We start from the raw sequence: 25,435 nt of genomic DNA on the forward strand, positions 1-25,435 counted from the left end.
CCTGGGGGGCGCCCCGCGGGGATGGGCGCCCTGGAGCCGCGGACCCGGGTCTCGGACCCTCCTCCCACTCTCAGAGGTCCTCAGGGACCCCTTCGGGCCTACCCCCCCCCCCCCCTTCCCCTTAAAATCTGTCTGGCTCGGATGTTTATAAGATGTCTGGTTTGGGGGTCTTTCACACAGACAAAGCAGTTTTCCCAGGAAGAAAAAAAAATCGTAGGAACGATTTACTCTGACCCCGATGGCTGGGGTGCCAACAGGGCATCAACGGGGAAGAGAAGGGGCTGGGGGCCGGAAAGGGGGGCTGGGGAGTCTGGGGTAGAAAAGCATATTGGGCCTGGAGTGGGGGACTGGGGGCCCACAGCAGCTTTGTTAGGGATTTCATTTCTCTTAGGTTGCACACACAGACTTTGGTGCCTAGGTACCAGACTTTGAACCCCAACTTCTTACCGTTTTCCTCAGCGTCTGCAATTCATCCAGCCCCATGAAAATAGCAGAATGCAGATCCTTGGCTTTTCATACAAACACGATAATTATAGTACATTTAGCAACTGTTTAACCCAAAATTCCGGCAGAATCTTTACGTCTACTACCAAGACTACTACAACCCCTCTCCCCACATACAACCAACCATACCCGCCAAGGTCTTCTTTCCCCATTTTGACATCCCATAGAAATTAGACTGCATACAAGGGATGCATGGCCAAAATGCTATTGGAACAGGTTTGAGGCATGGGGTACCTTAAGGTGGGAAGGAGAAACCTATGTTCAGGAGGGATGAGATCTGAGCATGGGAGAGAGATTTTTGTTGGTCCTTGAGCTGGGATGAGGTTTGTGTTCTGTGGATGCTGTGAATTACAGGCTGTTGGCTTTTTGTTTGCGATGGACAGTTAAGAATGTGGGTGTGGGTGGATTATTTGGGGCTAAGAAGCTCTGTGGGATGAGCTAGTCTCTAGGTATAAGAAAGTTAAGGCGTCAGTAGGTTTGGCTTGGAGAATCTGAAAATAAGAATCCCTTAAATAGCACTTTTTGGTTTATAACAAAAGGGCTTTCACATATGCTGGCTCATCTGTCCTCCATAGCAACCACATCAGGTGGGCATTTTTCAATCCTCATTTTCCAGGTGGGAAACCTGAGGCTTATAGAATCAAAGGTCTCTCTGTCACATAGCAGAGCTAGGATTCCCACTTAGTTGTCTGGCTCCAAATCTTCAGTCTTTCCAGAGTCCTGGGCCACCATAACAAGTTAGTTTTCAAATGTCTCCTGTGAGCATGGTGAGGTGCTAAAGGGCAGGCTTGGGGTTGAGTTTGTCACTGAGAGCCTGACCGGAACCCACGATAGGACCAGGAAATGCTCTAATACCAGAGTCAATGCAGTGGGAGTGAACAGGAGAGAGAGCTCTCAGGGTAACCTGGAAAAGTTAGGAGAGGCTTCCTCCAGGAAGTGGATCTTGAGCTTGAAAGAATGGGGAGGCTTGGCTGGGGGACAGAAGAGGAAGGAATTCCTGAGCTCACCATGGTTGCTTCTGTGCTGGGAGGTTGACGTACATTCTCTCTGATTCTTACAGTGGTAAGAGGAGTGGGTATTATTCTTATTTTTTTTTAAGTTTATTTATTTATTTTGAGAGACGACAGAGACAGAATCCCAAGCAGGCTCCACACTGTCAGCACAGAACCTGACGGGGGCTCAAACTCACAAACCATGAGATCATGACTCGAGCTGAAGAGGGGCGGGCATTGTTATCTCCATTTCACAGATGAAGAAACTGAAGAACACAGGATTAATGTGGCTGGCTCGATGTCACCCAGTTGGATTTGAACCCAGGCCTTTGTGACTGTTGAGTGTGCTACGTTGGAATCGATGTCAGAATTGGACCACCTCCATTTCGAATATGTAGAGACCAGGATAGTGTGACTGGGCAGATGCAGTGGGGATGGGGGCTTAAGCCCAAAGACCAGCAGGCTCTCCAAAAAGCCAGGGAGTTGTACTGAACTACCGTATGTCCCAGGGCCTGGTCCTGTGAAAGTATTTAGGAGATTTCTGGGGCGCTTGGGTAGCTCAGTTGGTTAAGCATCTAACTCTTGGTTTTGGCTCAGGTCATAGTCTTGCGGTTTGTGGGATCAAGCCCCGCATTGGGCTCCACACAGTCAGCATAGAGCCTGCTTGGATTCTCTCTTTCCCTCTCTTCCTCTTCCTGCTTGTACTCTCTCTCTCTCTCTCTCTCTCAATAAACCTAAAAAAGAAAGAAAGTACTTAGGAGATTTCTGGAAGCATGCCTCGAGAAGGCAGGATGAATGGTGGTGAAGGAGGTCTGGGCCCTGAGTGTGGAATCTTAGTCCATTTCCATAATGCCTATGGGTGTCTGGCTTGACACCTTGAAGTAGCTTGTAGATTGGAAAGGATGAAGATATGGTTGATTAACCCGAGCTTCCCAAGAGCAGAACTGGGTCTGATTCACCCCCTGTGCCCCAGGCTCAAGTGGAGGTGCCAGGAGGACGCTTTCAGCCAGTGTGTTGTCATGTTGAATTATACCCCAAGTGTAGAGGAAGAAGGTTTATTTTGCCCCAGGGTGGAGGGTCTTTGTAGAAGAAGTGCCATTCGAACGTTTGAGAGATGGGCTCAAGAAAGGCCAGAGAAGGCTTTCTGAGAAGAGGCACCGAGTCGGGCAAAGGCAGCGTAAACGACGGGGCAGGTCACCTGGTGCGGCCACCATGTGAGTGGCAGGCATGAGGTCAAGTTCAAGTCAGGCTCTACCTCTGTGGTCCCTTGGGCTCTCTGGGCCTAAATTTACCTTTCTTTTTAAAAAAATTTTTTTTTCAACGTTTATTTATTTTTGGGACAGAGAGAGACAGAGCATGAACGGGGGAGGGGCAGACACAGAATCGGAAACGGGCTCCAGGCTCTGAGCCATCAGCCCAGAGCCTGACGCGGGGCTCGAACTCCCAGACCGCGAGATCGTGACCTGGCTGAAGTCGGACGCTTAACCGACTGCGCCACCCAGGCGCCCCTAAATTTCCCTTTCTGAAAGCAAGCCTTGAGTTTTGATTGTGTGATGGTAAGCTGTGGGAGACGCCCAGTGCCTGAGGATCGGGGGCAAGAGAGTCGATGAGAGGAACTAGAAGCGGAGGGGTTTTTAAATTTGTCATCATTTAACCATTGACCAATCCAGCAATTACTGATAGTCAAGCCCTGTTGTGAGTGTTTTTTCCTAGATGAGCTTACTTAATCTTTGTAACAGCCCTGAAGGTAGGCACTGTGATTGTCCCCATTTTACAGATGAAGAAACTGTCAAGGGAGGTTAAGTGGCAGAACTGGAGAGCAGACCCCGACGACCAGGCAGCCTGGCTCTTGACTTGGCCCAGCGGGGGACGAGGGGTGGCTGGGAGAGGCGGGGCAGGGAGGGGAGAGCGACAGCCCCCCCCCCCCCCCCCCCCGCAGTGGTAACTTCAGGTGGAAGAGGAGGAGGTGTCCTCTGAGGAGGTCCCACTGCAACCCGAAGCCGGAGCCTTGGCCCAGGCTGATGAAGTGACTGCTACGTGTCTGCTCCCAGGAGCCTCCACAGAAGCCAGCTCCTTTCATCACATTTAATGGCCCATAGAAAACGCGCTCGGTTTCCTCTTCTCTGTCATCACCAGCTCCGGGGCTCCTTCCCGTCTTATTTATTTCCCTAGGAAGTCTGTTCCCCTGCGAGTACCCTGATGGCTTCTGCAGGTGTACGAGCACTGTATCTGCATCAGGCTGTGGGGACCACTGCTGCGTTCCAGAACCCAGCTGTAGCCGACTTCAGTTCGGCCGCACATCCGAAGCCCCGAATCCGAGGCTGACAACGCAGGCTTGATGGCAGCATCGGCAGTAGTGACACCAGTCACCGCGTATTTAAGGCTGCTGTGTGTGGCCTGGCGCTTTCTGGGCCTTATTGACTCCGCTTCACAGCTCGTGGAGGCAGGAACACGTATTAGCAGCCCCATCTTGCAGATGAGGAGATTGATGTTCCAGGATCACATGGCTGTGGTAGAGCAGGGAGTCGGCGGGGAGGGGTCAGACAGAGCCAGGCATATGACACCCCTGAGCCCAAGGTCTTTGCTGCTATGCAGGAGAAGTACCTTCAAGTTATTTTATTAGTTAGTTAGTAGTCTGTACACCCAACGTGGGGCTTGAACTCACGATCTCAAGATCAAGGGTCGCATGCTCTGCTGACTGAGCCAGGCAGGCACCCCTCAAGTTATTTTAGTCTCCATGAAGGTCTTTTCTTATCCTTCTGGAAATCCCAATCATCTGTTGTTTGTATTGTGCTTTTGGCCATATTCTCATTAATCCTCTTGATGCTCCTTTACGGTAAGAAGTCTCTCTTTTGCAGAAGAAAATTGAGGGGTCCAGCCTCCAGCTCTTGCTACCCTGTCCCTGCTATGACTTTGGAAAGGGGACAGGGTGTCACATTCCCTTGGACCGGGAGCCACGTCTTCCTAAGTGCTGGGGCCGGCCAGCGAGCATCCACTGAGCACTTCCTTTGAAGGCTGCAGGGGGAAGTGGAGGCTGTGACCCTTCTGGGGTTAACAGAGGTCCATCTGTGCTCTTGTTCTCTGGCGCATTCCATGTCATGCCCTGTACCCCTGCAGCCAGAAGAACTTAGGGCAGGGAGTCCAAAGTCCTGAGTTTCACTCCCAGCTGCAGCACATACTAGCTGCATGTTCAGGGGCACAATCATATTATCACTCTTGGCCTCAGTTTCTTGTTCTGTGAAATGGCCTCACTGATTCAGTCCTACCTTCCTTGAGTTTGCTGTGAGGCTCAAATGAAGAGGATTTGAAAACTATAAAGGCCACTGGTGTGACAGCGTGGTTGTGGTGGCCATAACCTCCAGAATGTTCCTGAATCTTCTCCACTGCCTACCTCGATCCAGGCCTGGACCACTGCTGTAGCCTGCTAACTGAACTTCCAGCCTCACCTCTTGTCATCTGTCTTCAATGCAGCAGCCTAAGTAAGGGATCTTCTCAAGATTTAAGTGGGACCTTGTCACTCCTCTGCTGAAAACCTCCCAGTAGCTTCCTGACTCAGAACACAGTGCTGGCTCCCCAGTGTGGCTTGCATGCAGCCTTCTAACCAGCCTTACTCTGCCCCTCGAAACTTGCTTCCTGCTTGGCTTGCCCTCACTCCAGCGCTGCAGTCACACTGGCCTTCTGTCTTTTCCTTGAACATCCTGAACTTGTTCCCACCTCAGGGCCATTGTCGTTGCCGTACCTTCTGCCGGTGCACGCTTACCTACCTTCTGTGTTCCCATGGTGGGCTCCATCTTACTTCTCTTAAATGCCACCTCCCTGAAGGGCCATCCCTAAACTCCCAGCACCGCTACCCCCTGCCCCCCATCACTTCCTGCCACATTTCCTATTTCAGCGTGTTTGTCACTCTCTGTAGCTTTACTTGTCCTGTGCATTTAACATTGCCCTGTTTATTTGTCTTCCCACGCCTGGACCACATGCTCCACGAGGTCAGGGACATTATTAACCCTGTTCCCCCAGCATCTGGCATATAAAGGTGTTCTTTGGCTATTTGTTGGATAAATGAATAATAGTAGCAGGGTGGTCCAGATCAGCCCTTGCCAAAAAAGAGTGGCCTAGATAGATAAACTGCAAAGGAATTGGTGTTGACTGATCAAAAAGCGCTTACAGGGTAATTTTGCAAGTTGCCAGCGCTCTCTGACAGTACAGGTTCAGCAGAAACACAAATTTCTGATCTCCTCTTGGATGTGGGGGTTAGGGGCCCACGATATAAACCTGCAAAGCAGCCTTGCAAGTTGGGTATCATGAGCTCCCTCTTCCAAATGACAAAACAGAGGTTCAGAGAGGTGCCCTGAAAGCCAGCTTGGGGCTGTGGCGGACTCCCGGGCTCAGAGTCCTTTGCACTGCCCCAGCCTGCCTGTCTGTCTTCAGACAGTGAAGCGGGCTGAGCAATCCATGGAACACTCTTGGTGCCCAAGTGGTATGACCACAAGGATTCCCGAGCTTCTGTGCACAGGGCCGGTGACTTCTCAATTGCTCAAAAGAAAAAGCACTCCACAATAGTAAGTGATCACTCTGAGCTATGGGACTCTGGATGATTTCTCCCCGCCCCACCCCCCGTGTATTATATTTGCACATAATTCCCAAGCCTTTTGCAATAAGCTTCTGTTCCTTTCCTTTCCTTTCCTTTCCTTTCCTTTCCTTTCCTTTCCTTTTCTTTATTTTCTTCCTTCCTTCCACTCTCCCCAGACCCTGACCATGCTGGTGCCAGCAGTGTGAGAAATATAGAAATGCATCTCTCTTGTTTTTTAAAATTTTTTAAGGTTTATTTATTTTTATTTATTTATTTATTTATTTATTTATTTATTTATTTTTGAGAGAGAGAGAGAGAGACAGAGCACAGTGGGGAGGGGCAGAGAGAGGGGGAGACACAGAATCCGAAGCAAGCTCCAGGCTCCAAGCTGTCAGTGCAGGGTCTGATGCAGGGCTCGAACTCGCCACCCAGGTGCCCCGAGCTTCTGTTACCTTTCTTTGAAAGAAAAGTTAGTTTAAACATCTCATCTCCCTTGATAGCTGGGAAGTTGTGAAGAAGCTGGAGCCTGGACCCCTGGAGACACAGATGTAGGATTGAACCCTTCCTGTGCAGTTTGGCCCCCAAGTAGCTGGGGGGGTAAGGCAAGAGCGTAAAAGCCCTTTGTAACTGCTGACTCTTGGTTTGACTTATGGTGGCGCCGTGGGGGAGGCCTGAGGGAGGTTTCCTGAACTTTGGTTTCTGTTCAAGGTAGTTAAAAGAAAACAAATTGCAAGTTGCTGAGGCCTGTGGGTGGTCCTTTTCTCTCCGTCATTCCTTGACAGGTGGTTTCTGGTGGAGCCTGAGGTGGTACCTACGCTGCTTCTGGCTTTCTTCCTCAGCTGCTGGGTGGCCTTGGGCAAGTCGTGGACTCTCCAACCCTCACTTCTTTTTAAAAGATTATTTTTTTCTTTTCTTTTCTTTCCTTTTTTTCTCCACCCCCCCACCCCCACCCCCACCCCCACCCCCCGTCCCTTAAGTAGACTTCATGTCCAGTGTGGAGCCCAACCCGGAGCTTGAACTCACAACCCTGAGATCAAGACCTGGGCTGAGATCAAGAGTTGGATGCTTAACTTACTGAGCCACCCAGGTGCCCCGAGACTCTATTTTATTTTTTTCAAGCCTAGCTTTCCTGTGGAGAGTGGACATGGTGGCACCTACCTTTGAGATTATTGTAGGGATAAACATGATTCCTTAGGACAGGGCTTCTAAATCATCTCTGTCCTGCAGACCCATTGGGCAGCCTGGGGAAGCCCGTGAACACCTTCTCAGAATACCGTTTTTAAGCGCATAAAGTAAAATATGCAGGATTGCAAAGGAAACCCAATTCTCTCGAACCATAGCTGGGCTTTTTATCAGTGCACTGAGAACCAGGTCTGGCAGCGAGTCTAACATAAGCGCCATAATTCTGAAGTTGTGATGAGTGTGAACAATATTTTGTTGTGCCTGCAGTAGCTGAAATGTGAAAGAGCTGTGATTCCTAGCACGACACTATTGCAGCGTGTTGCCTGCCTTTGTAATTGAAGGGGATGCTAAACACCAGGTAGGGGGTAGTGAAAAAAACTTCTAAGTGTTTTCCCATCCAAGTTCATGGACTCCTGAGTTCTCTCTGGGGGACGCAGGCCTAAAACCCTTGGCATAAAAGGTGGATGACACCCAGCACGTAACCTCCAGAAATGAGCCAGGACCCCTGCTCGGCCTCTTTGGAGCAGAGGGGCCTCAGGTGGACAGACAGGGTGCACGGGGACCGTGGGGAAGGGATTCGTGCAGACCCGGAAGAATTCTGACTGGTGAGGTCGAGGATGGCGAAATTGAACCTTTGCTGGTCTCTGAGTAAGCTGTCGAGGGCCTGGTGAGTCAGGAGAAGTGCCAGGCATCTTTGGAGATGACGTAACCTCAGGTAGTGTTCATGCAGTATACGAGGCGAATCTGTGATACGCGGCCAATCGGGCACCGACCGCTCGCCTTTCATGAAACCTGGAGTAGGTGAGGGCCAGGCTGGCAGAGTATGAGATGAGGCTGGAGGCAGCCCACGGGGATGGGAGAGGAGCACCTTGGAGTCGGGAGGTCAGAGTGTGTGGGCTCCAGAGCCCAACTGCCGGGGTTCAAGTCGCCGCTCTGTCCCTTATAGGCTGGGTAACTCTTGCAGGTTAGTTCACCTCCTTGTGCCTCGGTTTCCTCATCTGTAAAATGGGGGTGATGATAGTATTTTCTTATGGCGTGTTGTGAGAATTATGTGTTCTATTTAAAGCTCTTTGAACAATATCTGGTAGGCGAGAGCGCTTAATAAAGGACTGAAATCAGCACCTTTGCTGTTATTCGAGGGTCTGTGAGATTCCGCTCACATAGTTGGAGAATAGGTTGGAGAGCGCGGCTTCTCTGTGCTGCCCAGAGATGAATCAGATGCAGCGTCTGCCTTCAGGAAGCTCGGGGTTTAGGGAGAGGGGGACATAAGCACACGCTGTCCTTTAGCTAGGGTAAGTGCGATGGTTGTGCCGAGCTGGGGTGCTGTGTTAGCTGGGGGTTGGGGAAAGGGTCTTCCCGGTAGAGGAGCCACCTCAGCTGAGCTTTAAAGAGGCGCCGGGCACTAGCCAGGGTGGGAAGGAAGCAGTGGGTGTGAAGGCTGTTCCACACAGAGCGGGCAGCTTGGGTTTGACATTGTCGGAGTGTGACATTCCAGGCCAGTCATGGGGCCGGAGGGGAGGCGAGGTACTTCCTATGGTGTGGTGTGCCTGGGGGGAGCTGCTTGGCCTTCATCCTCCTGGTAGTGGGTGTCGTGAAGGTTTTGTTTGTTTTTCGAGTTTTTATTCACAGGAAGTAGCAAAAACAGTACAAAGAATTCCCTTCACCCACCCTCCCCTGCTGATGGTATACGGTGGTTGTACATTATCAGAATCAGAAAATCGACATTGTTTCACTGTGAGACTACCGAGCTTATTCACCTTCCATCTTTAAAAAAAGTGTTTTTTTTTTTACATTTATTTATTTTGAGAGTGAGAGAGAGAACCAGCAGGGGAGGGGCAGAGAGAGAGAGGGGACAGAGGATCCGCACTGACAGCGGAGAGCCTGATGCAGGGCTGGAACTCACAAAGTGTGAGATCATGACCTGAGCTGAAGTCGGATGCTTAACCACAAAGCCACCCGGGTGCCCCACCTTTCATCTTTAAAAAAAACAAAACAAAACTGCATTCATCTGTGTGTGCGCCTATGTGCACCTGTTAAGGGTTTTGAGCAGGGGAGTGACGTTGACATGTGTGTTAGGCAAATCTCCTCAACCACCAAATGGTAGATTGGAGGGGGCTCGTTGGAGGCTGTTAGCAGGAGATGCTGAGGGCCTGAGACCCGTGGTCATGGAGATGGCAGGAGGAGCTGCAGGGTGGAGGATGTTTCAGAGGTAACGGTGGAAGGAACTGGGGACTGAGAACAGGATGGCCGTTGGAGCTATGAATGGAGTTTGGGGAAAATGGAGGAGGAGCGGGAGCAGGGGAGATGCTGCGAAGTTTGGATTGTGGCAAGTTGGAGGAGCACCCAACTGGGATGGGCACCAGGGAGGACTTTGTGGACACATGGGCACCCGAGCTGGGTCTTAACGGATGAACAGGAGTTGGCTAGGTGTGTGTGTAGGGAGAGGGCATTCCAGGTAGAGCGCCTAGGATTAAGAAAGGCATGGAGGTCATAAGCGGCCTGGGTGTTGGACATCTAGGTGGCACTGCCCAGGGGTTAAGAGACATGAATCTGAAATATTGGGGAGGGGGTGAGCCTGGCAGGAGGAATAGATTTGTGAGTCATCGACATGACTCACGAGATCATGACATGCAAGAGCTCCTCTGGGGAGAGTATGTAGAGGGAGGAGGACAGAAGCGCTGTCCCTTAAATGGAAGCTCAGGTGCGTTGGTCTTGAGACCTGGGCAGAGGAAGAGGAGCCCCTGACAGAGCAGGAATGGTCAGAGAGGTGTGAGGAGGACGTGGCAGACGCAGCCGAGAATATACTGAAAAAGGCAAGTGAAGAACTGTCCCTCTATGGGACTCAGCAACTAGAAGGTTCCTGGAATGGGGAGGACCCTTGGCAAGCACCTTCGGTGGAGTGGGACTGGGGCTGCTGAGATGTGGGGGGTGCAGGGGGAGGTAAGGCTCTAGAGACAGTGTGAACAAGAAATGTTGCCAAGGAGGGGCGTCTGGGTGGTTCAGTTGGTTAAGCGGCCGACTTTGGCTCAGGTCATGACCCCGCGGTTCATGAGTTCAAGCCCCACTTCGGGCTCTGTGCTGACAGCTTAGAGCCTGGAGCCTGCTTTGGATTCTGGGTCTCCCTCTCTCTCTGCCCCTCCCCTGCTCATGTTCTCTCTCTCTCTCTCTCTCAAAAATAAATAATAAAAACATTTTAAAAAATTAAAAAAAAAAAAGAAAGAAAAGAAAAAGAAATGTGACCAAGGAAAGGAGGAGAGGTTGTGCATGATCCAGAAGGGGAGGGAGTTACTTGGAGGTGGGAGAGACACAAGCATGCTGACAGGCTGCGGGCTCCTGGGACTGGGTCCTGTTGCCTCATGGGCAACAGAGATGGTGATATGTGCGGGCCCTGGGGCCAGGCTGCCAGAATTTGAATCCCAGCTCTATCGTGTACCAGCTGTGTGACCTTGGGCAAGTCACTTCACTTCTTTGTGCCTCTCTTTTCCCCTCTGCAAAGTGAGACTAATAGTCTATCTCACAGGGGGTGCTAGAAGATATTATGTATAAAGAGATCATGACGTGCCTAGAAAAAGAGAGGGAGATCACGACAGCCTCTGGCATGAGGTAACCACTCAGAAAATGTTATTATTACTTGATTATTTCAAGTATTTCTGTTTTTGTCATTTATTTAACACTCATCGGTTCTTTTTTAAAAAATTTTTAAAATATCCATTTATTTTTGAGGGAGAGACAGAGTGCAAGCGGGGAGAGGGGCAGAGAGAGAGAGAGAGAGAGAGAGAGAGAGAGAAAGACACAGAATCTGAAGCAGGCTCCAGGCTCTGAGCTGTCAGCACAGAGCCTGACAAAGAGCTGGAACCCATGAACCAAGAGACCATGACCTGAGCCGAAGTCAGATGCTTAACCGACTGGGCCACCCAGGCGCTCCAACACTCATTCATTCTTATCTATATAATGCCTGGGTTGGATGAGTTAATATTCATTCATCCGTTTCTTTTACCACCGTTTATGGAGCACTTGCTCTGCACCAAGCACAGGGCCAGGCACCGAGATTTCAAGAGGCTGGTACAGTCCCTGCCTGGTCTGATGAAGATCTGAATTTCTGAGTCTTTCATCTTCAAACTCTTCTCCAAAGTTGGGGGGGGGGGGTGAGAAACACAAAAAGCAAACAAACAAAAAACCCCTTCATGGTTCTCAGGTCGATGGTTTGGTCTTTTTTCTTGGGAAGAACAGCCCATGGACATTCGGGCAGACCTGCAACACTGGGTTGAAAACCAGGCTGCTGGTTCCCACTTGGGCTCTGCCCTACTGGGTTGATCTCAAGTCAGTCATCTCATTTTGCGTTTTAGATTCAAGGTGAATACTTACTCTGTGGGAAAAAAAAGAATCTAAATCATTCTAAGGTGTACAAAGCAGAGTGTTCTGTGTCCTGTTGCCCCTTGGCAGGTCCCAGTCCCCAGAGAGAACCAGTTAAATTGGAGAATATCTTGCAAACTTCTTGATGTAAACACACATTGCACACAGATGTGATCATATGACACACAGTGTTCTGGAATCTACTGCTTTTTTTCTTTCTCAATGTTGTATGGCGGCATCTCCATGACGATGCACGTAGATTCAATAGCTGCACTGTAAGGGGTATTGTGTAATTTAACGGATTAAGCTAATTCTCTATTGGTGGACATTGAAGTTCCTTCTAGCTTTTCACTCTTTAAAAAAAGACATCCTGTGCAAATATAATTGAGTGCTTGTACAAGGATTTGGGTAGATTAAGTTCGTGGAAGTGAAGTTTCTGGGTCGAAAGGGCGCTTTATCATTTAGAAGGAGTTTGGCTGCAAGTAACAATTCCTACCTCAAAACCGGAGTTCATTATAATCTCACGTGATTAATGAGGCGGAGCAGTTCCAGGATCAGCTAACTTATTGAGCCAGACACGTCATTCATCAGCTTTGCTCCGTCTTTGCGCTCTGCCATCCCCAGCGTGTGCATCTTCTCGATACTCCCCGTCCTACAGCAGCAAGTAACAGATCATTGATTCTGCCCTGTACTAAGTGTGAAGAAAACCGTTCCTTGGCTGACTTCCCCTCCTCTCATTGGCCAGGACGATGTCACATGCCCTTACCTAAGCCAATCACTGGCAACCAAAGGGACTGTTGTGATTGGCTTAATCCAGTGCAGGTTCACCTGAGTGACTGGGAAAGGAACAGCCTTGGGGCTGTGCAGGGAGGAAGAGGGGCAAACCAGCTGGCTTCCTGGTTTTGGTAGCTGTTGCTACGCCACTTCGCAGCGATGCTGCCATTTCGCCCTCTCAGTGTACTTGGCAGTGTTGGAAAGTGCCCATTCCTGCACCTGCATCAACTAGGCTCTCTTCTTACCGTGGTCTCAGAGGTGAAAAGTTGCTGCTTATTGTGTGGTTCTTTTATCAGTGAGTTTGAGTGTCTCTTCTTCATGATTCATGTTTCCTGTGGGTTTCCTGTTTGTGTTCTCTGCCCCTCTTTTTAAGTAATCATAATGATTATAAAATAGTAATGGTTGACATTAAATGCTTATCCTGCCCCTGGCATCTCATTGAACCTTCGCAACAACCCTATAAAGAAGGTATTAGTAAAAAAAAAAAAAAAAAGAAGAAGAAGAAGAAGGTATTAGTATCCCTGTTCTAGAGATGCGGGGGGGGGGGGGGGGGCGTGAAACACAAAGAACTCAAGCAGCTTGTATACAGTTAATACGGAACAGGTCTCGAATTTGAACCCAGGTGTGAACCTGGGTATGTGGTCACAGACTGTGCTGACATGTTGGAATTGTTTCCTGTTGGTTCCTTAATTCATGGCTATTTCTGCGAAGAGCCGTTTGAGGTAGGTCCCGCTTGAAATTCCCAAATTATAAGAACATGGACTTAGAGTAGGGGGGAGGGGACTTCCCCCACTTGGCAGTTCGGTCCTGGGGAGACTTGGGCCTGTTTTCTCCTTTGACATTTTTTATCCCTTGCACTTTTTTTCTTTAAAAAGATACAAGATTTGGGGTGCCTGGGTGGCTTAGTCAGTTGAGCATCCGAATTCGGTTCAGGTCATGATCTCATAGTTTGTGAGTTTGAGCCTTGCATGGGGCTCTGTGCTGACAGCTGGGAGCTCAGAGCTTGGAGCCTGCTTCAGATTCTGTCTCCCTCTCTCTCCGCCACTCCCCCACTTGCTCTCTTTCTCTGTCTCTCAAAAACAAATAAACATTAAAAAAAAAAAAAGACAAGATTTGGGGAGCTGGGCAGCTCAGTCAGTTAAGCATCCTACTCTTGGTTTCAGCTCAGGGCATGATCTCACAGTTTGTGGGTTTGAGCCCCATGTCGGGCTCTGTGCTGACAGCATGGGGACTGCCTGGGATTCTCTCTCTGCCCCTCCCCTGCTCGCTCTATCTCCTTTTCTCAAAATAAATATTACAAAAAAAATAAAATAAACTCGTTTAAAAAAAAAAAGACAAGATTTGGGGAGGCTGGGAGGTTCAGTTGGTTGAGTGTCTGAGTCTTGATTTTGGCTCAGGTCACGAGCCCACGTTGGAATCTGCACCGAGAATGGAGCCTACTTGAGATTCTCTCTCCCTCCCTCTCTCTCTCTCCTTCTGCCCCTCTCCCCTAGACACACACAGTCTCTCTCTCTCTCTCTCTCAAAAAAAAAAAAGACAAGATCCATTTGGCCCACGTGCTCCTTGCTCTTCTAGCAAGTGCCCTGAGCATGTCTCACCCTTACCCCCACCAACCATGCCTCATCATCAAGGAACTCACCTCCCTCTTCAGCTGAGAACAAATGATCTTTGAACCACTGTCTCAGTCTGCTGGGGATGCTATAACAAAATACCATAGACTGAGTGGCCTAAACCACAGAAATCTATTTTCTCACAGTTCAGGAAACTAGAAGGCCCAGGTCAAGGTGCTGGTGGATTCAGTTTCTGATGAGAACCCTCTTCCTGGCTTGCATATGTCTGCCTTCTCATTGTGGCCTTATCTGGCCTTTCCTCTGGGTGTGGACAGGGAAAGAGAGGGAGTGCTCTCTGGTGTCTCCTCTAATAAAAACACTAACCCTGTCAGACCAGGGCCCCCACCTTATGACCTTTGTGGAGGCCCTATTTCCAAACAGTCATATTGGGGATTAGGGCTTCAACATGTAATTGTGGGGGGATACAAGCATTCAGTATATAAATTCTGCCCCTTACCCTCCTCCCAATTCATGTTCTTATGTGCAAAATGCATTCATTCTGTCCCAACAGCCCCCAAAGTCTTAACTCATTCCAGCACCCACTCTAAGTCCCGAGTCTCATCTAAATATCTAAATCAGGTCTGAGTGAGACTGGAGGTAGATTCATCCAGAGTAAATTCCTCTCTGGCTGTGATCCTGTGAAACCAGACAGGTTATGTGCTCCCAAAACACAATGGTGGGACCGGCGTAGGATAGACATTCCCGTTCCAAACGGAATCAGTCGCAAAGAAGAAAGAGGTGAGGTGCTCCAAGCAAGTCTAAAACCTGGTGGGGGCAAATTCCATTTGCTTTGAAGGCTTGAGAATCCTCTTTGGCTTGCTGTTCCTTCTTGCTGGCTCGCTGGGGCACAGCACCGGCCCCCCAACGGCTCTTGCAGTGGGTCACCCCCTGCAGCTCTAAAAAACGAATTGGTGGCCCCACCCAGGCAGCTCTGATGATCTGTGGATCAGGGTCAGACTTCCTTTTTTTTTTGAAGGATAGAGCGTGTTTGCATCCAGATAGCTCTATGGTCCGGTCCCGTAGAATTCAAGAAGTCCAGCAGCCTTCCTGCATTCTGCTGTCCACTTTTCTCTGACCCCTTTGGTTCTAACGGGCAGAGTTTCTGTTGATATAACCCCATCTCTATTTCTGACTTCTGCCGCTAGCTGATTAAGTCTGTGGTTCACACCCATACTCACCTCATCAAATGGCTGTTCAGCCACATCCTTACTGTTCTCTTCAGAACACGTGTTCCTTTTTTTTTTTTTTTCTTTTTTTTGCAATATGAATAGGCTGAGAATTTTCCAGCTCTTTGAATTCTGGTTTCTTTTGTTTAACAGTTCTTCAATTCATCTCTCATCTCTCAAATTTTACTATAAGCAGTAGGGAGGACCCACGCCACACCTTCCATACTTTGCATAGAAATCTCTTCTGCTGGGGCGCCTGGGTGGCGCAGTCGGTTAAGCGTCCGACTTCAGCCAGGTCATGATCTCGCGGTCTGTGAGTTCGAGCCCCGCATCAGGCTCTGGGCTGATGGCTCGGAGCCTGGAGCCTGTTTCGGATTCTGTGTCTCCCTCTCTCTCTGCCCCTCCCCCGTTCATGCTCTGTCTCTCTCTGTCCCAAAAATAAATTAAAAAAAAACGTTGAAAAAAAAAAAAGAAATCTCTTCTGCTAAATATCCATTTTCATTGCTTGCAGATTCTACCTCTCAGAAGAAACTGGAACACAATTTATCTATCTATCTATCTATCTATCTATCTATCTATCTAAGTTTATTTATTTATAATCTCTGCACCCAACATGGGGCTCAAACTCACAACCCTGAGATCAAGGATCGTGTGCTCATCCTGCTGAGCCAGCCAGGCTCTCCACTGGAACACAATTTAGCCAAGTTCTTTGCCACTTTGGGACAAGGATCACCTTTTCCTGAGTTTCCAAGAACTTATTCTTCATTTCCATCCAAGGCCTCACCAGAATTGCCTTTAACATCCTTATTTCTACCGGCCATCCCTTCATGGCCATCGGGGGTTGTTCTAGCTGCACCTCAAAGCTCCCTGAACCTCCTCCATATGTTTAGGTATTTGTTACAGCAGCACCCCCACCTCTTGGTACCAAAATTTGTACTCGCCTACTCAGGCTGTGGGAATAAAGTACTGGCTCAGAGCTCTACCCTAATGACCTCACTTAACTTGAATTATTTCTTAGAGGCCCCATCTCCAATACAGTCCTACTGGGGATAGGGTTTCAACGTATGTATTTGGCGGGGACACAAACATTCAGTTCATAACAACCACACATACAAAGGTTCTCCCAGAGGAAAGACATTGGGAAGGAGGGAGGGGTGTGGGGCCTTAGGTGTTTGCTGGGGCTTGGGCGGCTTTTGCTTACTTGGCACTTTAACAAGGCTGTCCAATGCCCATCTCTCCAGGCCCTTTGAACCCAGGCTGTAGGGTCACTGTGTGGCCTTGAGCAACTTTCCTGGCTTCTTGGAACACTTTTTCCCTCCCTGATGGGGTTGTAGTGAAACTTAAAAAAAAAAAAAATCACATTTATTTAACGATGTCTCATTTTCAGGTACGGTAAAGCCAGACACAGAGCTGCTTTTTTGTTCAAAACCTGTGACTTCTCATCTTACTTTAGGGTGAAGCCACGGCCCTGGCTCTGCTGATGGAGACCTCACATATGGTCTTCCCTGGTAATGTCACAGACCTTCCCATACACCACTCTTCCCACTGCCCACTCTGCTCCATCCACACTGGCCTCCTTGCTCTTCCTCAAATACACTGATCAGTCTCTACCTCAGGACCTTTGCACTCACCATTCTTTCTGCTTGAACACGTTTCCCCACGTGGCTTGCTCCCTTCCGTCATTTTGATCTTTGTTCAAATGTCAAAGAGGCCTTCCCTGAGTCTGCTATATGATTATAGCACCCTGTCACTCTATCACCTTATTTTTTTCCTTTCCTATGTGTATCCTTCCTGTGTGACGTTATACATTTATTTCTATCTCTCCTCCACCTGCACATATACTCTAAAAGAGGACTTTGTCACTTTTGTTAATTGCTAAATCCCCAGGGCCTAGAACATTTTAGGAATCCCTTAAGGGCTCATCGCACAGGTGGCTGGCTGGCTGCCTCCAGTGAAGCTCCTTTTTCTTCATGTTGTGGCTGTGTCCCTGCAGCCTGGTTTCCCCACTAAACTGCGAGGGGCAGGGGTTTCGTTTCTGTCATGGCTGAGTCCCCTGCCTCCAGAGCAGCGCTTGGCACGGTGGAGGAGCCACTCACATTTAATGACAGACTGAGGTCCTGATTGTTGCTCTGCCCACTTCCCCCTGCTCGCACAGGGCCACTGCCTGGCAGCCGCTGTGGTTTTCCTTTCCAGGTGGTGTGCTTCCTACTTGACTTGCCCCTTCCGTCTGGGTGTCTGGCACTTAGCAGGTGCTCTCTGGCTTACTTTCTGAGAGGCGCACGACTGGGCAAAGCCAGACGTAGTACCAGACCACGCAGCTCTTGGGGTGGCTGTCCCCCTCCTCGTTAGCAGGGCCCACGAGAGCGACCAGCGGAAGGTCCTTCAATCAGGGAGAGGTGAACCCAGTACCTGGTACATGGTAGGCACCCGGGAGGCGTGGGTTTCCTTCCCTTCCTGCCACCTGACCTTCCGGCTTTCTCCTAGTTGTGGGCCAGGCCTGCTGGCTGACCCCTGTTGGCAGCCTCGAGGCGGGTTGGGGCCTGGGCTTCCCCATTCCCGTGGCTGTGCAGATTGAGCGGTGCCACAGGGACTTGTTGGGGGTGGGGGGAGGCTCAAGCCAGTCTCAGTGTGAGTGTTTCTGGGCAGGTGTCCTGTGAGGAATGTCCGTTCTCTCCCAGTCTTCTCAAGAAACTTGTCATTCTCCTTCACATCCAGCTCAGGAACCACCTCCTGCAGAGCCTTCCCCGGTTCCCCCAGCGGACCCACCGCTCCTTCCTCTCAGGTCCCAGGCCCTTTGCACCCACAGCCAGCCTGCATCACAGCTGACGGCCCTCCTGTCTTTCCCCCCGCCCCCCGCACTGGACCAGGAGGTCCTGGTGGGCGGGACTGGGCCTCAGCCACCAATTCATTTTGTATCTCCCCTGCCCCCACGCCTGGCACCAAGCAGGGAGGGCATAAATGTTGGTTAGACTGAACTATACCCTCACTCTCCGGGGCTCTCTCAGAGGATACTAACTCACCAATGTGTCGGGGAGTCAGAAAATCTTCCCGAAGGAGGGGGGATTCCCTCCTCATCCTGGGCCCCAGTAAGACCTGGGCCTCCAGCTTGGTGTTAGTTTGTATTACTCTGAATTTTAGCAGTGGTTATACTCTCACTGGAGAGGGGATGTCTGAAGGCCCAAGCCATATGCATCTCCCCCAAGCATCCCTGGTTTCTGGCTGATCTTGCGTATGGTGGCACTTTTTTTAAGCACTGCAAGGGCCCAGCCCCTTGGGACAGCCCTGCCAGCCTCTACCAGCCTGGCAACATTGCTTATGAAATAAAATCGGTTTGCCAGCCCTGGCCTAGGGTCTATACACTCAATTGAATGACCCTAGAGTGGTCAATAATAGATCCTAGAACAGGACATTGGAAGAAGCATAATATTTTCACACAGAAGTCTTCCCCCAAATTGCCCCAGAGACCTCTGCCTTTCCTGGGCCATGAGTATTCAACACCAAACACAGGCTGAGGTGCCTAGGAAGGTTCCTAAGTGGTTCTACCTCTACTGTACCCTCGAGGAGGGAGAGCAGCAGCCTCTTTCCTGACCTAAAGTCAGCATTTCCAGGCCTGGCCCCCACTTGCTGGCCTTGTGACCTCTCTGAGCCTCACTTTCTCCATCTCTCAAATGTGGGTCCCAGATCGGCTCAGCCCCGAGGGTCATCAGTCAAGATCAGATAAAATGTGAGAGATGTCAGGGATTTCATGAACTATTGGATGCAGCCTGACAGAAGGCCTTCCTTTCCCTGACACCAATGAGCCAACTCCTATTCACCCTTCAAAGCCCAATTCAAATGTTGCCCCCTTTGTTTCCCAAATGTTTCAACTTTTTTGTGCCTCATCCCAGCCTGCGTTTACCACAGAAGTCTGGTTTGGGGTGGGGTTGGTGGGATGTTCTTGCCATGTCTCTAATTAGGTTATAAGACCTGGGTGCAGGTGGCCACGCTGGCCTCACCTTATAAAATGGGCCTGTAGCAAATGTTGAATGCCCCCCATAGAAATCCTGATCTACAAGCTACCACTTGTAAAGTATCTGCTATGTGCCAGGCTCTGAAATGAGGACCCTCCTCTGTATTCAGCCCACCAGGAGGTGCTGTTTGTAAATCATTGTACAAAGCGGGAAGCTGCTAATCAGGGAGGTAGAGTAGCCTGCTCTGGGATTTGAACCCTTCTCCGTGGTGCGGGCACACAGCAGTGCTGCTGCTCTGGGTTTTTGGTGGTCAGAGAGGAGGACTCACCCGAGGCTGTGTGAGGAACCTCCTTCATAACCACCTGGGGCAGTGAGTATTTTTTTTCCTTGGCGTTGGATGCAGACTTAGGAATTCTCACTTGGGATGGATCTGGGCAGTGCTTGTTTCTGGTAGGTCTGCTCAGACTCAAGGGCTGGGAGGAGACTGGACAACACTCCCCTCTGACTGCTGCAGTTTTCTGAGAGAACTACAGGCTGAACAGGGCTGGGGGAGGGGGGGGCAGCCGCTCCCACCTGGTGTGAGCTGGTGTGGGGGTTTGGGGAAATGTGACCAGTGGGAGAGAGTCAGTGAAAGAGACTCGGAGTTAAAGAGAGTCATCAGACACTCTAGGTAGGGGAGGGCAGGGTCGGATCTGTGGGCCTGAAAGCACCGCCCCCCCCCCCCCCCCGCCGTGATGGCCTCAAGGAGGTGGGGGGTGGGCAATGAGGCAGCTGGTCCCCTTGGCTGGGGGCAGGAAACAGCCCAGGTGGTAGGGAGGGATGGGGGCTGGATTCTGACCTAGGGCAAAGTGACAGGGCTTGGTGGTCATGGCCGTGACCAAGCCCTGAAGTGCTGGTTGTCTAGGCCCATGGGGGTCTGCTCCCCTGCCACAGTCCTGCTGCCCACGCTGGGCCACACTGTGTGGTGGCGGGTGCACCCTTGCTTCTCCCACCAGGTGAACCTCTCTTCCAGGGCCAGGACTGGTCTCACCCATCTGTGGTTCCCCAGGCTCCCAGGAAACAGGGCAAATGGGTATATGATGGTCCCATCAAAGGAAGGGAGAGAGGGGCGCCTGGGTGACTCAGTCGGTTAAGCATCTGACTTCGGTTCAGGTCATGATCTCTCAGTTAGTGGGTTCACACCCCGCGTTGGGCTCTGTGCTGACAGCTCAGCGCCTGGAGCCTGCTTCAGAGTCTGTGTCTCCCTCTCTTTCTGCCCCTTCCTCCTTCCTTCTCTCTCTCTCTCTCTCTCTCATGAAAAAAATAAATTTAAAAAAAAAGGGAAGGAGAGAGACTCCATGGAGGAGCGAGGCTTTGAAGGAGGAACGGGATTTCCTTCACAGGATGGCTGCCCAGGTGGAAAGAAGTGCAATGGCAAAAGTTGGGGGACAGGACGACCACCGCAGACCGTTCTGGCTGGAGGCCTGGAGGGGAGCTTGAGTGTGGGCGCGATGAGCACTGGTTTCCTAGACAGGGAAGCTGAGGACAGAGAGACCGACCAAGAGGTGTGCTTGGCAAGGCAAGGCGGTCCAGACCCATCACTGCCTGCCTCCTGCAGGAGAACAGGGTCATCCCAGGAAACACTTGAAGTTTTTTTGCAGGAGGGAGGAACAGGGTTGGATAACACATATCCCCAAGGTTGTTGGGCTTTATTTATTTATTTATTCATTCATTCATCCATTATTTTTTTTTATGTTTACTTTTGAGAGAGAGAGAGAGAGCACGAGCAGGGGAGGGGCAGAGAGAGAGGGAGAGAGAGACTCCCAGGCAGGCTCCACACTGTCAGCGCAGAGCCGGATGAGGGGCTCGATCCCGCGAACCCTGAGATCATGACCTGAACCGAAATCAAGAGTTGGTTGCTTAACTGACTGATCCACCCAGGTGCCCTGTGGTTGTTGGACTTGTCCTGCTCCAAGTGCTCTGCACGTGCTGTCTCCTGAGCCCTCCTGACAGCCAGTGGTGCAGGAGCTGCCTTCAGCCCCATTCTCCCCATTAGGAGACCGTGGCCCAAAGTCACACGGCAGGTGTAAATGCTGGCATTCACACTCCCATCTGTCTGAGTCCAGAGCCCTGATTCATGGCCCTGGCAGGGCAAGCAGATGTCTAGTGGGCACATGGGCCCTGGCCCTGCCCAGTGTGAGGATCTGATGCGGAGTCTGAAGACTCCGTGTGGCTTCACCCCTCCCTGGGAAGGACACATGGGAGGAGCGAGATCCAGGGAACCGAGATTCCCGATCTCACACTCTTAGAGCCTCACAGCCACCCTGCCAGGCAGGGCTTATCAGCTGACAAGTCACACAGAGGAGGAAAGTGAGGCACAGAGAAGTGAGATGGCCTGCCCTGGCCACACGGTGTCTCACAGCTGTGGGCGTGGCCAAGGATGTGGCGTTTGGTCTAACAGAGCCGTTTGCCTGCTCATTGGTTGAGTGGCCTTGGCAAAGAAATTTCATTCTTTGTCTGTCCTCCCTGTCCTCATCTGTAAAATGGGTTAGTGACACCTGCCCCTCTTACTGGACAGGATTGTGAGGATGTGGTTGACCGGATGGAAATAAAGAACAAGGTAAGGAAGTTTTAGAAGGTATTAACACACTTGCTCCCTCCCCAAAGTAGCTGGGTGTTTTTATACCTGTTTTTTTTTTTTTTTATCTTTTTAAAAAAATTATTTATTTATTTTTAAATTTACATCCAAGTTAGTTAGCATATGGTTTCAGGAGTAGATTTCACTCCTGAAACAATGATTTCAGAAGTGGATTCTTTAATGCCCCTCACCCATTTAGCCCATCTCTCTTCCCACAATCCCTCCCTTAACCCCGTGTTTGTTCTCTATATTTAAGTCTCTTACATTTTGTCTCCCTCCCTGTTTTTATATTATTTTTGCTTCCCTTCCCTTATGTTCATCTGTTTTGTATCTTAAAGTCCTCATGAGTGAAGTCATATGATATTTGTCTTCCTCTGACTAATTTCACCCAGCATAATACCCTCCAGTTCCACCCACATAGTTGCAAATGGCAAAATTTCATTCCTTTTGATTGCTGAGTAATACTCCATTGTATAGATATACCACATCTTCTTTATCCATTCATCCACCGAGGGACATTGGGCTCTTTCCATATTTTAGCTATTGTCGATCGCGCTGCTATAAGCATGTGTCCCTTTGAAACAGCACCCCGTGTCCCTTGGATAAATACCTAGTAGTGCAATTGCTGGGTTGTAGGGTAGGTCTATTTTTAGATTTTTGAGGAACCTCCATACTGTTTTCCAGAGTGGCTGCACCAGCTTGCATTCCCACAAACAATGCAAAAGGGATCCTCTTTCTCCGTATCCTCGCCAACATCTGTTGTTGCCTGAGTTGTGAATGTTAGCCATTCTGACAGGTGTGAGGTGGTATCTCACTGTGGTTTTGATTTGTATTTCCCTGATGATGAGTGATGTGGAGCATTTTTTCATGTGCCAGTCGGCCATCTGGATGTCTTCTTTGGAGAAGTGCCTATTCATGTCTTTTGCCCATTTCTTCACTGGATTATTTGGTTTTTTGGGTGTTGAGTTTGATAAGTTCTTTGTAGATTTTGGATACTAATCCTTTATCTGACGTGTCATTTGCAAATCTTCTTCCATTCTGTCGGTTGCCTTTTAGTTTTGATGATTGTTTCCTTCCCTGTGCAGAAGCTTTTTATTTTGATGAGGTCCCAATAGTTCATTTCTGCTTTTGTTTCCCTTGCCTCTGGACACATGTTGAGTAAGAAGTTGCTGTGGCTGAGGTCAAACAGGTTTTTGCCTGCTTTCTCCTCGAGGATTTTGATGGCTTCCTGTCTTACCCATTTTGAGTTTTTTTGTGGATGGTGTAAGAAAGTGGTCCAGGTTCATTCTTCTGCATGTCGCTGTTCAGTTTTCCCAGCACCACTTGCTGAAGAGACTGTCTTTATTCCATTGGATATTCTTTCCTGCTTTGTCAGAGATTAGCTGGCCATACATTTGTGGGTCCATTTCTGGGTTCTCTATTCTGTTCTGTTGATCTGAGTGTCTGTTGTTGTGCCATGTTTTTATGCCTTTATACACCTTGGTGCCCCTGTTCACGCCTTCGTACCAGCCTTCTGCTGATGCAGGCCCACCTTCCCGGCTGCCCACCATCCTCTCTCTGTAACCACTTGATGGGGGGAGAGTGAGGGCCACACTGTGGGGCAGAGCGTGGAAGAGGCCCGTGAGTGGCCTGGACGGAAGATGCTGGCTTGAGACCAGGCAGCTTCCAGCCCCTTTCCCGCGGGGTGATGGAGCCCCAGGCTCAGGTTCTGACTCAGGAGGAGGCCCACCCCACTCTGGGCTGCCACTGGGTGGGACCAGCTGATCCCAACTGATCTTCTAGCCCATACATAGTGCCACGGAAGCCAGCTGGGCCGTCTGGGTCTGGCCGGGAGCTCCCAGCCCCTGGGGGCTTTGCCCTAAAGACCAAACCTCTAGCTCTACTGCCGAGCCTCCCTTCTCCTTAAGCAGTTTCCACTCGCTGCCTCTCTGGAGCAGGCCCCCTGCGTGTGCTCAGTGCCATTCAATTGCTGTGCAACTTCAGGCCTGTCCTCAGCCTTGCAGAGCCTCTGTCTTCCTCATCCAGAACATGGGCGATTCCCTCCCTTGCCAAGACAGGGCACACACCATGCCACCTGGCCTGCTCCAGGCCAGGCTGGTTCAAAGTGCAGAGGGGCTGCTGGTGGTAAAAGAGGATGGCCTGGGTTCAAATCCTGCCTCAGCTATGAGCGGGCTCAAGACTGGGGCTCCCTGAACTTGTTTCCTCCTTGATAAAATGGAGACAAAATGACACCTGCCTCGTGGCACTGTTGAATGATTCAAAGAAACCCTTATACAAAGTGGTGCTGCATTGTAGCTATAGTCACTGGCATCGTTTTGCATTTTCCCTGTCTCTTCTCCCTGGACTGAGTTTGCTGTTCAAACAAGGTGTTCTCCTGGGACTTGAGGGTGTCTGGTGCAGCACTGCAGCCCAAGCCATGTGTGAGAAAGGGCAGGAGGCCTCCATGCAGCTCCCTGCCCATCAAAGGAACAGCACAGAACCAGAGTCCAGTGGGGCCTGGGCGTGCAGGGCAGGAGCTGCGTGGTCTGGTTCAGACGGTCTCTATAGGTCACTGCCCCTCAGCGTCACCTGTGAAATGGGATGAGTGCAGGAATGAGAGGGAGTGCACAGTGAGATGGGGACTGCGACCAGCCACCGGCCCCTGCTGACTAACTGATGGACTGTTCTCTCCCCCAGAGACTGATGGAGAGGCAGAGACGGAAGGCGGACATCGAGAAGGGGCTGCAGTTCATTCAGTGAGTGTGGGGCTGGCTGGGTGGGCGGGCGGGGGGCCAGGGACGGCAATGCCCGGGCTGTCTCTAGCTCTCCCTTTTCTTCTCACTCATCCTTTGCTGCTCAGGCTCCCTTGTGTGCTGGGGAGTGAGGAGGTGGGTTGTGCTTGGAAGGGGCTGGCATGGCAGGGGCTGGGCGGCCGGGGGGCGATCTGTGAAACCACCCCCATGCACACACACTCCCTGACCCTGGTCACCCTTCAGTCCCGCTCAGCATACCACTGTACCCTCGCCCTCCTTACACGCTGGCACGCTCCCTGTTAATTTTCCCGCTTGCCTGTGCACAGCTTATAATCAATCAATAAATCAGTTTCCACTTATTAAGCACACCTCTCAGGCTCTGTGCTGGGCCCTTCATGTCCATCATCTTCTTAATCCTCACAACAGCCCAGTGAAGTAGGTGGTCTTTTCTCCAATTTGCTCAGAGACATTAAGAAACCTGTTTATGGTCACACAGCTATAAAGTAATAGGATTCTTTTTTTTTTTTTTATGTTTATTTATTTTGAGAGAGAGCCACGCAGGGGAGAGGCAGAGAGAGAGAGGGAGAATCCCAAGCAGGTTTAGCACTGTCAGTGCAGAGCCTAAGGTGAGACTCAAACTCACGAACCGTGAGATCATGACCTGAGCTGAAATCAAGAGTTAGACACTTAACCGACTGAGCCATCCAGGCGCCCCCAGTGATAGGATTCTAACCCAGGTCTAGCTGACCCCAAACCCACATTTCTTTCCATTATTTGTCCCTCAAACGCATGCCATGTTTGTTTTTAATTTTTTTCTTTACACACAAAATATTTTCAGTAAATTTTTTTTACCTCTTAAATAGATCTCCAGAGGCGTATTTATCACGACACTAATGAAGTGTAAGCTGCAGGGCCCCTGATTTGTGTGGGTCCTTTCCAAAGCCCTGGAAGGCTCCCTTAGCAATTCTTAGTTTCTAATTTTGTG

At 50.3% G+C, this 25,435-nt stretch overlaps 1 protein-coding gene across 1 annotated transcript in view; it reads left to right on the forward strand.

Annotated features, from left to right (window-relative positions):
• Positions 1-25,435, forward strand: part of ZC3H7B (zinc finger CCCH-type containing 7B) — a 60,843-nt gene that overhangs the window by 965 nt on the left and 34,443 nt on the right. Inside the window, exon 2 of the mRNA XM_023257526.2 lies at positions 24,395-24,453. Coding sequence (XP_023113294.2) covers positions 24,401-24,453 — 53 coding nt within the window. The 5' untranslated portion in view covers positions 24,395-24,400. The remainder of the gene's footprint in view (positions 1-24,394; positions 24,454-25,435) is intronic.

The sequence above is a fragment of the Felis catus genome, chromosome B4 (genome assembly GCF_018350175.1).
Source record: "Felis catus isolate Fca126 chromosome B4, F.catus_Fca126_mat1.0, whole genome shotgun sequence".
In the NCBI taxonomy this organism is placed as follows: Eukaryota; Metazoa; Chordata; class Mammalia; order Carnivora; family Felidae; genus Felis; species Felis catus.